General features: G+C 32.8%; 1 protein-coding gene across 1 annotated transcript; it reads right to left on the bottom strand.

Annotated features, from left to right (window-relative positions):
* Positions 1–1,036: 1,036 nt before the first annotated feature.
* On the bottom strand, positions 1,037–3,952 carry LOC139093884 (F-box and leucine-rich repeat protein 13-like). Its single transcript, XM_070644739.1, has 3 exons — positions 3,635–3,952; positions 3,108–3,466; positions 1,037–2,303 (listed from the first exon to the last, which is right to left on the bottom strand). The coding sequence occupies exons 1-3, from the start codon at positions 3,950–3,952 to the stop codon at positions 1,037–1,039; spliced, it is 1,944 nt and encodes a 647-aa protein (XP_070500840.1).
* Between the last annotated feature and the right edge of the window lie 12,105 nt (positions 3,953–16,057).

Below are 16,057 nucleotides of genomic sequence, written 5' to 3'. Positions count from 1 at the left end.
TCCACTCTAAAATAAATGAATAAATAATTGAATTTTAATTACATCATATGTTTCAGAACCTTTATTTTATATCATGACATAGCATTGGAAAAATTTACATCTAACTAATTAAATATTTTTCATTCACCACAAATCATCAGTTATTTCTTTTTTTTTTTGGGACGTCAATGACTGTGCCATCGGGGGTTGATTTTATTGGTTGTAAATGTAGCGAACATGTTTGAGAATCTCGAATGGATTTATTTGAATTTTCGGACAACGACGAATGTATAAACTCTGCAAAAGAGAGAGGATAAAAGAGTCAATAGCTGAAAAAATGACAAAAAAAAATATTTCGTCATGGTCGGAGTCATGACTATTGTTGGATATGTGATTAAAGCGCACAATTTGTTAAATGTTGCAATTTTTACAATGTTATGGATGCATTAGTCATGATATTACTCAAACATTCGTTTAGTCTAGTCTCTTATTAATTTACAAACATATAAATTGTATTATTATAGTTCCTACTGTGGTCACAGCATGTAAATTCATAGAATTCCTTAGCCATATGACACAGATGTTTTGACATAAACGAGTTATTGCTAGAATGGACACAAGAACTTTTCAGAATAGTATAAGTTAGTTAATTGATCCAAAATCTGTCTCTAGCATGGTACCGGCTTCAAATCCGGTACCAAGTCGCAGACAATCCGGTTTGGAGTCCTATTTTTGACCAATGACTTGATTAGTGCTACTCGAGATCATAATTAGTATCATGAAGAACACAACGTGTTCAAGGTTGTCCAGATGGTAACTGGACGGCTGATTTCGACCTATTTTTCCAGCAAAACACGAAGTTTGATGTATTATGCGACTCCCGATTCGCTTCAGGTTAATGTTCAGACGTTGGCCTAGTTCCAAACTATTTTTACACATTCAGGTTAAGAAAACATTCCAGACTCATAACTAAATCACATATGAGACAAAACGATTAACAACTAAGCATCAGCACAACACAAATAAGACATAAGTATCATCATACGAATTGAACAAATCAAACCTTTAAATATTTGCATTTGTCTGCAATATCATCTAAAATTGCATCTGTTATTTGCTCACATCCGTTGAGCTTTAATGTCTCCAAGCGAGTTAGATGTTCAGTTACAATTTCCACAGTTCTGTCCTTGACGTGAAAACATTCGGACAAATCAATAACTTCTAACAATGGACATTTTTTACATAGAGCTTTTATACCAATTTCTGTACAATTGTGACAACGGGACATGTTGATTTCCTTTAATTCGGGTAGATCAAATGATTTAAGGAAGGATTTGTCAGTTATTTGATAACATCCGGTGATATTTAGATATCGTAAATCCTTTAGATTATTTATTGTAAACGGTATATAGTTTTGACAATTGCCAAGCTCATCATGTTCTGATAATCCAGTGATTCCAACGTCTGTTATTTTTGCACAACAATCGAGATTAAGGTGCTTCAATTTAAGCTGATAACGAAATATCATTTGCAATGTCTCGTCTGTAATTGAATTTGAACTGCCTGATAGATCTAATACTTGAAGTTCATCATATTGCTGACTAAGTCGATATACAGCTAATATACTCATATATGGTAACAATCCCAAATAAAGCTCCTTTAATCGAAAAAATTTCTTTCCTTGTGGTATAAGACCCTCAAGCAATCCCAAATCAGTGACTCGATCACAACTCGTTATATCAAGTACTTCCAAATGTAACAAACGATGAACTTCACGTAGACCGACATCATTTATAAGCCAACATTTATTGAGGATGAGCTTCTTTAATTGACTTATATGTTTGCAGATCTCCATCAGACATAAATTTGATAGACTCTTGCTATCGGTTAGATCTAATATCTTCAAATATTTTTGATTACGTATCAACATTAATATTCCACATTTACCAAGCGTTGTAACGACGCCATTAAATGTCAAACGCAATTCGTCCAACCTAAGGCCATTGATTACAGCCAATTTCTCCAGAAACAAATCATCCGTTTGCGTATAGACAAGATTTAAAACTTTTATGTGTTCCGATCGTTTAGAGATGAAATCGATTATGGCATTTAATATATCGGCTCTATCTTTTGGTTTTGAATTGCCAAAGCAATTTGCGATAGTCAATGCTGTTAGATTTGGCATACTTGCAACCATAAAATTGAAAACATCCTTAGTTAGTAACGATGTTTCGTGAATTTTCAACCATGTCATTTGGGGCAGTTTCATTTTGATGAGATTTGTTTTCTTTACAACAGCCCATGATTTGTATAAATCGTCGCATCTAAAAATGGAAACAAATTGAGGATTTATTATTGAAATTTTGTGTATTGGTGAAATTGATGGACCGTCGGCGTATTCATGGTAGGGTGGCCAGAGGATTTTCGAAGAATATCCGGACATTTTGAGGCTTTGTCAGGAGAGAGCAGCGGAGGAGGTGGTTGGAGATATATTCAGGAGTTAAAGGAGAAGAGTGGGGACATATTCAGGGGTTGTGTTGATGACAGAGTTGGGTTTTTGGACAAAATTCTTCAATTTGCTAGGATTTTTTGTGAAACCCGAAAATCCAATTTCCTTAAATATTTCATTACTCCACCCTCCTCCGCTAATTGCGCCCCTTGAGCAGAAATAGGTGAACTTGCAGCATGACGATTGATCAAATAATATAAAGCCGACACACTTTGGTGCTAAGTCTCAAACGAAACCACACTCGACATACAGTTCATGGCATTTCCAAGAATTTCCGACAGCACACAGATTGCCCATCATTGCTTCAAAGAGTTAACACTGTTTACATTCCCTCTATTCACTCATTTAAGCTTAATCATCCCACAGCAAACATCTCATTCAATCATTTTTCACAATATCATTATGCAGCCATTAACACAGTCATCTAATAAGCCCATCCGATTCATAAATTGCACATCAATTAGTATTACCACAAAATTTTCATCGCTAAAAGCTCTATTAAACCATTCAAAAATTCACCAACAATCTAGGTATTCACTGTGCACTTCATTCATCATTTCAATTGCGAATCAGCACAAAAAATTCAATTTATTAATTCTCATAATTTCATTTGACTCACCTCGTTATACTCAACATAGTCAAACCAGGACATAGTCGAATAATTCTCAAAAATTCTGGTTTATTAATTATACATGAATTGAATGTCAATTGTTCAACCATTTCACCATAAAGCTCCCAAAAGGCATCATTTTTTGGCGAAAATTTAACAATTGAAAATTTAATGTTTGGAAAAAATCGTGAGCAGCTGAGGAAACGATTCATTGGATATGCGGTGTCAGAATATTTAAAAATTTGAAAATGAAGAAGAATTTTGCGGCATAATCTGAAATATTGAGTTGCTTCCATCCATTGTCGACAGACTTGACCAGCTTCGATCAAGTCGCGCGTGTTTAGGTATTGAAAAATGTGAACGAGTAGCTAAAATTAGAATCGATGTAAATAAACATTAATGAGCTAATCGAAAGTTGTTTAATTTGTAAAAATAGAAAAATTAGAAAAACTAAATTTAAACTTGAAAGCGAAAGTCTAAAAAAATTGAATTTGAAGTTCAAGTTTGAAGACAATTCTCAATATCAAGGAAGTTACCTCGTGTGGAAGCCACTCAAAGTTTGGTTCAAATACTCCATAATTTACAACAAATCGATAAGCATTGCAGAGTTCTTCCCGTAAAACTATTTCCTCTTTTGGTGGTTCATTCTTAATGCTAGCTTCAATTTCAGCTTCAGCCTTCAGTAAGGTCGTCGTTAAAACATCTTGAATACTCGGTCGCGGAATTGAACTTAGCGAAGATCTTCCTCTTCCTGGAGTTTTGTCAGTTTCTTCTTTTGGTGGCGCTTTTTTCACTTCTTCCTTTTTTGGTGCACTTCTTATCCGCTTTGTGTGTTCACTTATTGATTTCTTCATTGTGACTGAAGAGAAAATTAATTAAAAATGTACTTTTTGATGTCGCTGAGTTGAGAGATTAATTTTGAAGATGAGATGAATGCTGTGACGAAGCTTAATAGTTTTTGTTGATCTTTTATGGTTTGATGAGGTAGAGGTGCCAGTGGGGATGCTCAAATTGAGATGGGCTTGGTATTTGGTGGCATTTAGATGATTTTTCAGGAATTGGTGACGTTTTGTGGATCACTATTGGTTATAGATTGAGTTTTCAGTCATTATGAAGCTGAATATCCACTAGGTGCATATCCAAAGCGGCGGGGGTACTTAACATCTTGGTCTAATCTTTCAATTTGTTTGCCATCAACACTTTCAACACCCCAACACCTAGAAATAGTTTAAAAATCCTAAAGGCGTCGAATTTAATTGCAATACAATAAATCATCCTTATTTTCAATTCATTATTATTTTAATGAACCTTCTTTATTTATTGTTTTACTTCAGTTGAGGGATTTTAATAAAATATTGAGTTCATTTCCGTGAATTTTAATTTTTATTGCACAGCATATTGCAAATATTTCCCACAATAAAATTTATTGCTGCGACTACGAACTTCATTCAATAATGAGCTATATATTATGGAAAGGATTCATATACTTGATACTTTGAACAGCTGTAATCACCTGTATGCTACTGATAATATGTTTAATTATTGAAAAAAACTTCATATTTCTTTACTTAATCCCGGAAGGCACATGGGTGAGAAATGAATAAAAATCCGGCCAAGACTTGTTCAACAGCCAGCGGATTAAGGCCAGATTCGTTGAAATCTGGGTTCAGTCAAGAGCAGAGCTCGAAGTCAAGTGAAGTCGACTAGAAGTTTTTGGAATCGACTCAAATCGACTTGAGGTCTATGAGTCGACTCAAGTCAAACGTTGCACTCCTTAAAAACAATCAAGTCGACTTCGTGCTTTGGTCAAGAGACATGACTTCTCATTTCCATCAAAAATTCATTCAAATCAAATAAATACCCACACACAGTCCAAACCTAATCTCAACTTAAAATAAAACAACAAACTATCAAACTAACCCTCAATGTTTTACTAATTAAATCTTATTATCCCTCGCTTCATTCATCAATATTTACGATTAAATACATTTTATCAAATTATAATACCATTGCCAATTCTTCTTCATTATTGTCGAAAAAAAAAGCGAAACTTTTTTGCAGCTTTTCACTCTCTAAATGTATCTAAAAAACAAATTTCAAATTCAATTTGTTCCGATTTATTTCTCACACGCTCTCTGTGTACATGTTTTTTGGGGGGTGGAATTGGCGTGAAATAGTGAGGTGAAATGTTTTGGCATTTTGTCAGGTTAAATGTTGTTGATTGCTGTTCTTATTTTCAGGCGCTTTTATTTTTGAAAATCTTTGAATAGTTTGTCTTTTTGTTATGTCAGATTTTTCAATTGAAAGGTCTTGGATCTTAGGTTTGGTGTTAATCCTAGCTCTTTCTAATGTCAGTTACAATGTATCCGGGTCTGTCCCATAAAATCCTTCTATGGCCAATTTACGGCTATCGTTGATCGGCTCTATCGTTGAAAGAGATAGTGCTGATTTGGGCATTGGGCATGTTTGGGCAATTGGCAAGTTGAAGCCAGTGATAGAGTCAGCTTCAGGTGACCAAGTGACATCAATTGAATGCTATGGATCACAATTGATCTATACGAACAGGTAAGCAATCATGAATGAATAATGTTTTGCACGGTTCAATGTGATTTGGAGGCACGCCTTCAGATTAATACAAGTCAAAGAATATCACTATATAAGACCCGATCGTGATATATTGAAATGTTGGCACCACGACGGCAAGTTAGCAGTATACTCATAACCAAGTAGCAGTCACTCGTAATGATGACAAAATTTCAATATCTGCCGATCGGGAGAATTTAACTGCATCCAATTCATTCTATTAAACCAAAATGCGCTTTATCCTCAAAACATTTCCTTACTTAATCCTATTCCTCGTATTAAACTTCCTCACAATCACGCGCTTAAATAATTCAATTAGGAAAAATAATAAAAGTTTTTTTTGATTTTGATGAAAATTGCATTAAAATGAATATAGGTGATGATGATGATGATGATGTGTTCGTGAATCGAGGCAATGAGTTATCGTGTATATTGAATGAGAAAGGTTTTTTGTTGAAAGCTTCAATAATTAGTTAATTGATGTGAATAATTTAACACTTTTATTGACTTTTAGTTGTGATGAAAATGGTGAATTCATGCGTATGTGATTCATTACAAAGTTGTTTCCGTGCCTTTCCTTTTTTGCCATCTTCTCGTACAGCACATACATGAAGCAAATACAAATACAAGGATGAGATTATAGCCTCGTGTGTTGTGTTTAATGAAGCAAGTTGTAAAAAAAAAAATTTTTTTCTCCTTCTAATCTTCAAAGTTTCGGATGTTGAAAGGAAGGAATTTGTATAGCATGTGTGTTGATACCATACCCTGCTGATGCTGCCTGCTACTTTTATTAATCTCTATTTTATTAACAGACAAGCAGTTTTGGGACTCAAATGAATGTGAAGAGATGTAATAAAAATAGAGAAAATTAGTAAGATAAATTCACTTTATTTGTGCTTTGTAGATATCCGTTCCTGTGAGCAACAAAATGCCTTCATTTTTGACGCATTTAATGTAATAAAAATGTTTGATGCGTACGCTTTTTATGGCAAAAATATTGTACTCGTTTTTGATCTTGTTGTGTTTGCTAAAGTCTTAAATCTGTACCGGAATGGTTTAAGCCTTCATTTACATTATTTAATAGAACATGCTTCACAATGCTGGGTTTGTTGGAATGTGTGAATATTGATGTACCTGGTTGTTATTGAAAAAGGCTTTAAATTGCGAGGACATAAAATTTTAAGCTTTGTCCTTGGCGTCAAAAATTGTTGATTTTTCTAATATTGACTTAGAGGCGTATTTAGTCACTTACATGGCTGCTACATCTTAGAATGAATATCTCAAGGGATTTATTCAGGAGAAGAGGAGAATTAAAGATCGAAATTCAGCATTTTTAGAGAAAAAATTTTCATCAATTTGGGCAGATATTTCGAGAATAAATTCAGGGTACGTCCCTGGATATCTTTTCATTAGTCGTACCTCTGACAGGCAAAAAGACCTCTATTGGGTATCGAAGTGGTTTTTCTGTTAAGTGCATGCTGGCCATTTGCTTGTTAAGGTACAGATCAATTGTGACTTATGGCCTCAATCAAATGTCGCCTAAAATCGATGACCTTCACTTGCCAACTTCCAATACCAAATGCAATAATGAAGAACTCCTGGAAGGAAGCTGTCGATAGAGACAGCATTGCATTTGGTATTGGCAATTGGCAGGCGGAAGTCGGCGATAGAACCAGTTATAGGCGACATCTGAGAGAGGCCATGGATCACAGTTGATCTGTACGGCCAGCGAAGTAAGTAAGTAAGTAAGTAAATGCAATAATGCCTCATCAACAGTTTACTTCCATGAATTCTTAGTCAATCCTCATGAATTTCAATAAAAATCCCCAAACAATCTTCTCAATTTCCTAGCATTTCTATTTACTACTTATTCTCACGATAAACTTAACTTCCTACCCAGATGTGCAAAAAGCATCTCAAGAAACAATCAACAAATGCATTTCAAGTATCATTGAACCAACAACAACAAAAACATTTTCTTTAATAATGAATGGATTTCATGCATTGCAGAAATTGAATTTTAATTAACATCAGATGAGAGAACAAAAAGACGATCATTTAATTCACTTTTGTTGAGTGCATGCATTGTGGTGAAAATACTATAACTTCCATTATGAATGAAAATGTGTAGGTGTACAGACATTTGCGTGCAGGCTGTTATTGAGCATAATTTACTGATTGTTTTCCGATCCCATCTCATTTTCATTTCTTTCTCACTCCCTTACTCGCCTGGTATTTTTTTGTTATTGTACTCACGTCTCGTTATTGTGTTGATAGTCGAAAGCTTTTTATAGCTTAAAAGCCACTGAAAAATGATACACTTTGCCATCATTTCACATCAACCGACAACCGAAATAAAAGAGTACTTTTGTACACACATTTCAGTATAAAAGCGATAAATTTTCCATGCAGTTTTTTTATTTTTCTCGCTGCTACATTTGTACTGAATGAGTTTTGTTTTGCTTTTGTTTTAAAAAACACTAAAACTTTATTTTTGGAAAACGGTGTCAGGATGTGATGTGGAATTTTTAAGCGCATGTGATTGCAATTTTGATGCATTTTTTTGTTTTTGGGTGTTTAGGGAATGTTAATAAGATTTTTGAAGCAATTTAGTGTATGAAAAGGATGTAGTTTGAACGTTTTTCTTTAAAGGATGCTAAGCGATGGAAGCAAATGTCCTCTTTACGTTCTAAATGAATATTTCCATAAAGTAATATTTACCTGAGTGACCTAGAGATATTTTTGAGACATATTGATCATATGTTGCTATAACTATGGGGAAACATTGAAATGTTGACACCACGGCGACAAGTATATTTAGGCAGTATACTAAGAACCAAGTGACAGCTCCAAAAATTGACTCACATTTTCTTCCAGGAATCCTGGTGTCTCAACGATGTGTGGGCAAAACTTTCATATTTATCAAATATTTGTATGTCACTCACTTTAACACTCGTATGACTGTCATGTAACTATCATCGCTGTCTCATCAAAATTGAGTTTTCTTAACGCAGAGAATGTCAACAATGAAACTATGCGAATCGACTTGTTTCCGAGTGAAAAAGACTGCAATTAGTCAACCATATGTCAAGTTATAAGCTCAACCCGAGTGGACACAAATACGTTATGACTAGTTAAAGGCAAGATATTGTCTAGTTAATGACTAGTTCTAAAGGTTTTTTGTCAACTCGTTCAATATTTCATGCTAAATTCTACAAATGCCAAGTTTATTATTAAAAATAAGGTCCTCTAATAGCCGTTTATTCAATTTGGAGCTAACTCAATGTATGCCATTAGACCATTAGTTTGCTTTTAAAGTGAACCATAGACATCGTTGCTATACCTCAACCCTTGTCCACCTTTCTAAATATACTCTAAAGTGAGCTTACTTTTATCTCACTTACTTACTTAGTTACTTACTTCGTTGGTCGCACAGATCAATTGTAATCCATAACCTATCACAGGAGTCGCCTGAAGCGGGCTTTATCATTGGCTTTCACTTGCCAATTTGCAATACCAAGCGCAACACTCAGGACCCACTCAGAACCCAATTTATCACTACCAATAAGTAATTGATCTCCAGACAGTCAAAATTCTGCCTCAACAGACAAACTTCATCTTTTATCCTACATTTGCAAAAAAAGAGCTATTAAAAGAATGTTCAGAACAAAATAAAAAAAAATATAACATACAGACGGAAAAAATATGATTTATGTCGTTGCGAGTTTAATTGGATTTTTATGAATTTTTTGTTTCCACCACCCCCTCACTCATTCCTTTATATCATGCACTTTCTCTTTGCGACTTACTCGCGCCGTTAACCAAAACGTATTTCGAAAAGAATTTATAGCTTCTCATACATGTACATATATATTGTTGCCATTGTTGGATGTGCCGTTATTAAAACAAATAAAAATAATAAAAAAAAGCAACGAGAAATACTTTTGTGTGATGCACATGCTCATCATATGCAAATGTTGTTTTCGACTGATTGTTCAATATAAAAACGGCAAATTTTTCTGCGTATAAAAATATTTTTTTAAAAAATTTATGAATGACTGAATATGCATGCATGAGATGAAGAGGAAAAGAACAACATTTTGAGAATATAAAACAGATTTTTACAGTTTTTTTAGAGATATGGATGAAGATTTTTTTTAACGTGTATGTGCAATGAATCATTGAAAGACATTGGAAATGAAATTTATGTCTAAAAGCATTATGAATTAGATAACTTGTGCGAAGATAAAACAAAACGAGAATCATGAAAGAAATATTCAACGGGATATGATTGTGTAGGAGAAAAAGTTCTGATTTTTTGAATAAATTTTTCATTTTATGATGTAAGTTGAGCTGTCGTAATATTGAGAGAGCTTTTGGCAATTTCATCTAACAATTTCTCTTTCTTCTAAACAAATTGTAAGTGGATTGTGGATATTGAGAGCATTGCAAGATTTATGGATGAAAGTTTGAAGACTGGAGCATACATTTTAATGAACAATGCTGTTTTTGTCAATGTTTGATCAGATTGGTCTTTGGCTTGGTTTTTCTGAAATTTGTACTTACTTACTGCAACCATGCACTTATGTGGAACTTAGGTTACAGCAAAATGCTTTCCATTTGACTCTGTGGCTGGTTCTGTCATCACTGTTCTGCGTCATGTAGTTTTTGGAGCATCAAGAGGCAATGTAGTATTTGGAGCGTACTGATTAATTGTAGTCCATGACTTCCCTTAGATATCGCCTAAACCAGCGCTATCGCTCGCTACCATTTATCAATTTCCAAATGCAATACTATCTAGATCGACAGCTTCAGTTTTTGCCTTACACCGTTAAATTAGGATATCAACAAAATGTAATTGAACGTGCAAAAATTAGAGACTTATTCAAAATCGCCTACACACTTTAGTTAAGATTTTTGTAAACAAAATTAAGTTTTGCAATCAAATCTCAATAAATGAGATTTTTTGCAACAGTTTTGTGCAATTTTACCTGAACAATGCATATAAATTATCCAAATTTTTCCTTAAGTTATCAATCATTGCTCACTTTTAGTAAACACAACATTACGATTTAACAAAAGTTTTAAAAAATCTAAAATTTCTAACAAAATTTTAAAAATTGTTTAACGAACTCAAACAAAATTTCAAAAAATTATTAAAAATCCAAATAACTTTAAATTTATCAAAAATCATCAAGCTTAAAAATGATACTCAACTGTGAATACTACAACCACTCATCAATGAAGAGCGACAAAACTATTTACGTTTGTCGAATCACACAAGCTCGTCCATGCTTACCATCGGGACGTATCTACAGCATCAATGGAAGTCATCTAGAAGGCCAATCATATGTTGATGTCAAAGTATTCATAATGGCTGGTATACAAATTGGAGATTTCCCAAGTAATTTGTTCCAATATTTTCCAAATTTAAAGTCAATTCATATCATATCATGTGGATTGACAACTGTACCAAAAGATGCTTTGATTGGAATGACTGGACTTAAACAATTGATGCTAAATGGAAATTTAATCACATCTTTAAGTTCCGATGTCTTTGATTTTGTTCCAAATCTTGAGAAGATCTCATTATACATGAATCAAATCTCATATATACCTAAAGACGTGTTTGATGGTCTCAAGAAGTTAAAGAGTATCGATTTGGAGAAAAATATGAATATCGACTGGAGCTGCCATCAAGTTCAACATGGAACAACTATTTTGGATGAAATCAAGATCAACTTAAACAATCATTTAACAGTAGGATCTAACAATGTGGGATATACCCCAAGATCTATGAATTCAGACATGTTAGAACGGATGCGATTTTATTCAATTGAATCAAAAATAATATCTCGCAGTATAACAAATGATGATATTGAAGATAGTGATTGGAACCTATTCAGAATACAAAATTAATAGTAATACAAAATGAATAAAGTTATATTAAAAATTGAAATTTGTGTATTTCTATTCTTAATTTGTCAATTGTAGATAATTAGCTCTCAAAAACATTTATGTTATGTTTTAAGTCCTTATGTTATGCGTGTAAACTAAAAATCCAGTCTGATACTTGACAAAATTCTTTGAATCTTTTCGGATATCCCTACTACAGTTGATGATTAGTTTAGGAGCCGTTCAAGTATACTGGTGGAAATTGAAATACGACAGTTTTTGGAAAATTGTAAAAATTTAATCCGTCTTGACATTCTTTGCATATACTTATCTTGTTCTTGAAATAAAGAATTTTATTTTCTAAGCAATTCCAAAGGAATTAGAACTAATTCCATAATAATTAATTATGTCCAGCAAAGACACAAAACAATATTTTTGAATGTTTCTTAAAATATTTCTTTTTAAATACCTTTTAAAGCATAGACTCTTAGATTTTTAGATCCTCATTTAGGTTTTTTTTACAGGTTTTTAACTAAAAACTAATAGAAAAGTTAAAATTTTGTTAAAAAAGTAACAAGAATTGTTATGATAATGAAAACTATTAATTTCTCGAATTTCCGCTAATCATAGGGATCTGAAATTTACAGGACATATTCTTTGCTGTTTTCTCTACATATTTTCATATAAATATATTTTTTATCTCCATCCATAATCGCAAGGATTATCATTTTATTACCCTAACAGGCAAAGAGCGCGCTCTCGATAAAGATAACGCTTGACAGTACGCTTATTTAACATCCTCTTAAGATTATGTTATTGAACATGATCAGAACCGTACTCAATCATGGCCTTAATAACCTTTCGTACTTATTTACATAATCACAGGATCATGATCAGAAGATCACGTTTAAAGCTTCTTCTAGATAAACTTTGATTGAGGATTTGGTTGGTAAATGTCCCAATTATGAACTTATTAACGATTAAAGATGTAAAAGCAGTTTTGAAAAATTTAAATCAGCAGCTAAAAAAAAAGTTGAAGAGACCTGGAGATGGAGGGAAAAAAACCAAAAATTAGACAAGAAAGCTGAATCGATTGAAGAATTTTCACAGTTGACGGCAAAAGCTTCTGAATCGCAATAAGTAAAGGATAAATTGGTAAGACTATTACTTTGATACAAAATAACAAAGGTTAACCATTTGAATTTTTTAATTTTTACAGGTCCGTTATTGGAAATAGTTACCGAGCACAGGAGGAATGTTGCGAAAAGTAAAATACAGACTTGAATTTATTAGATTTGAACTTTCCAAAAACTTCTCTTCCAAAAAAAGTTTTTCCAAAAAAATATTTTCCAAATAAAAATTTCCAAAAAATTCCTTTCCAAATAATTCTATTCCAAAGTAATTTTATTTCCAATAAATTAAATTCCAAAAAATATTTTCCAAAAAATTCCATGCCAAAAAAGTAGTTTCAAAAAATTACAAAAGTACTCGTTCTTACCGAGTTACTTCAGCGCATTTTTGTCCCAGCGATCAGTAATTGATTAATAAGTCACTTTCAAACAAGATCCAGTAGGATCCAGGTCACTTCCATATAATTTAACGGATTTTTATAATTCAAATTGTAAACACTGTTAAAAATTAGAAGAACATTGAAATACACTGTAAAACAATGAAAAAACGTGTTTTTGTTGTTATGAAAATGAAAAATTGTTAATTATAGTATTTATGCTTTGATTTGAAACTTTTAAATGTCCGGCGCCGCAATAACTTTATGGAACTGATCTTTTAAAACCATTCCGAGCTCTCTACGATGTCTAGTTAAAAAGTTTTTAGCGTCAGCCGACCGAACGAACGAACGACCGAACAAAGTGTCTTATTAAGCTACCTTTTTGAAAAAAATTTCAAAAATGCGCTAAAAATATAGTCCGCCAAATTCAGGTAAAATTACACAAAACTATTTCAATAACATCTGAGGTTTTGAGATTCGATTTGCAAAACTTCAGTGATTGAAACTGACTGAAAATTGTGCAATTCTACCTGAAATATGAATATATAATATCTAAATTTTGTTCTTAAGTTATCAATCATTGTTCACTTTTAGTAGACACAACAGCTCAATTGAACAACAGTTTTAAAAAATCTAAAATATCTAACAAAATATTAAAAATTGTTTAACAAATTCAAACAAAATCTCAAAAAATTATTAAAAATTTAAATAATTTAAAAGTGCAAAATTTATCAAAAATCAAGCTTAAAAATGATACTCAACTGTGAGTACTACAACCACTCATCAATGAAGAGCGACAAAACTATTTACGTTTGTCGAATCACACAAGCTCGTCCATGCTTACCATCGGGTCGTATCTACAGCATCAATGGAAGTCATCTAGAAGGCCAATCATATGTTGATGTCAAAGTATTCATAATGGCTGGTATACAAATTGGAGATTTCCCAAGTAATTTGTTCCAATATTTTCCAAATTTAAAGTCAATTCACATCATATCATGTGGATTGACAACTGTGCCAAAAGATGCTTTGATTGGAATGACTGGACTTAAACAATTGATTCTAAATGGAAATTTAATCACATCGTTAAGTTCCGATGTCTTTGATTTTGTTCCAAATCTTGAGAAGATCTCATTTTACATGAATCAAATCTCATATATACCTAAAGACGTGTTTGATGGTCTCAAGAAGTTAAAGAGTATCGATTTGGAGAAAATTATGAATATCGACTGGAGCTGTCATCAAGTTCAACATGGAAGAACTATGTTGGATGAAATCAAGATCAACTTAAGCAATCATTTAACAGTAGAATCTCACAATGTTGGATATACCCCAAAATTTATGAATTCAGACATGTTAGAACGGATACGATTTTATTCAATTGAATCAAAAATAATATCTCGCAGTATAACAAATGATGATATTGAAGATAGTGATTGGAACCTATTCAGAATACAAAATTAATAGTAATACAAAATGAATAAAGGAATATTAAAAAATTTAAATTTTTGTGTTCTATCCTTACTTATTTACTTCTTTGACTAGGGCGCACATGGGCTCATTGCTGTGCGTAAGGAAAGACTATCCTTCGATACCTTCTGCTAGTTCGGACAATATCTTGCAATTCACAAAGTCTTCAGTTGTTACTTTAAGAACTGAGGCATTACTTGGCCTTCTGTATACTTGGCCTGCCTAATAATAAAGTTCATTATCATGCCATAAAAGTGCTTTCTTAAAATTATCTTTAATTTTAAGTAACAACTTGACATTCTTTCATTTTTCAATTTTCCAAGACATTTTCAATTTTCTCTGCTAAATAATAATATCTTTTTCAATAAAGAAAATTTCCTGCTTAGCTTTATTAAAATAACTCAAATTCTATAAGCTCTAATCTCTCTTTTTTTCTCGCTTCCGCCTCACTACGAGTCTTCAAGAATGCTCATAATATTCTTATGAAAATTTGTCGAGAAAATCGAAGACGAAAAAAATTTTTCTCCCACATAAAAATTTCACTTCATTAAATAAAATAAATTTCCATATTATGTTGCCTATCATGACACATCATTGTTCAGCACATTTATTTAATATATTATAAAATGTGAAGGAAAAAAAAATTCAATTTTTCTTGATTTGTAACGCAAAGAAACACACAAGAATGAGTGACTGACTGAGTACGAAAGAGAAAGTAAAGAAAAATTGGATAAAATGAGATGAGTTTCTTGTGAAAATGAAAGAATTTTTTTCCCTCATGTGAGATTTTCATCACTACCGCATTCACATATATGCAGTCAATATTTCTTCCTTTGCCGCTCAATTTCATCTCACGATGGTGTTGATAAGAAAATGAATGAAAAAAAAACGAAGAAAATAAGAAAAAGTTTTTTAATTAAAATTCTTTTAGCACTGATTTAAAGCATTTCATTCGTACTACTTACATTCCATGTAATCAAATATACTCCTTGGGGATGTACTTATGAGAGGGGTGGGGGTCTTGAGGTCAGACACCCCCTATCCTCTCCCCCAAGTAGTTCTTCAATTTTCTAGTATTTTTCAAGACAAAAATTCCAAAAACCCTCTCTAAATTCCCAAAACCCCATCTACCCCCTCAAAATATGTCTGCCTACACCCCTGACACTCACATATATGCTATATACATATACATGTTCCTTAAACATTCTCTTTTATTTCATTTCATTTGCTCCAAATTACCGTCTTTTCTTCTTAATTTCTCGCACTGAATCGCATCCATTTCTCGTCCCTAAATGGTGCTTGTTGTATGTTAATAAAAAACAGATTAGTGAACAGAAGAGGGATCTCTCTTCATTCACAAACATTCAACATTCCATATTCATGTGCTCTGACTGAAAATTCACAGAGTGTGTGAAAATGAGAAAGAATTACTCGCTTTTGTAAATATCAGTGCCGTGTCGCTTATTTTAAAAATTGTTGATGATGAAAGGGCTTGTTGTGTGGG

This window comes from Chironomus tepperi, unplaced genomic scaffold (assembly GCF_022539635.2).
Source record: "Chironomus tepperi strain 1889 unplaced genomic scaffold, CSIRO-AGI_Ctep_v1 contig_33, whole genome shotgun sequence".
Taxonomy (NCBI): domain Eukaryota; kingdom Metazoa; phylum Arthropoda; class Insecta; order Diptera; family Chironomidae; genus Chironomus; species Chironomus tepperi.
The sequence above is the reverse complement of the archived record's forward strand: the minus strand, read 5'-3'. Positions and strand labels throughout refer to the sequence as shown.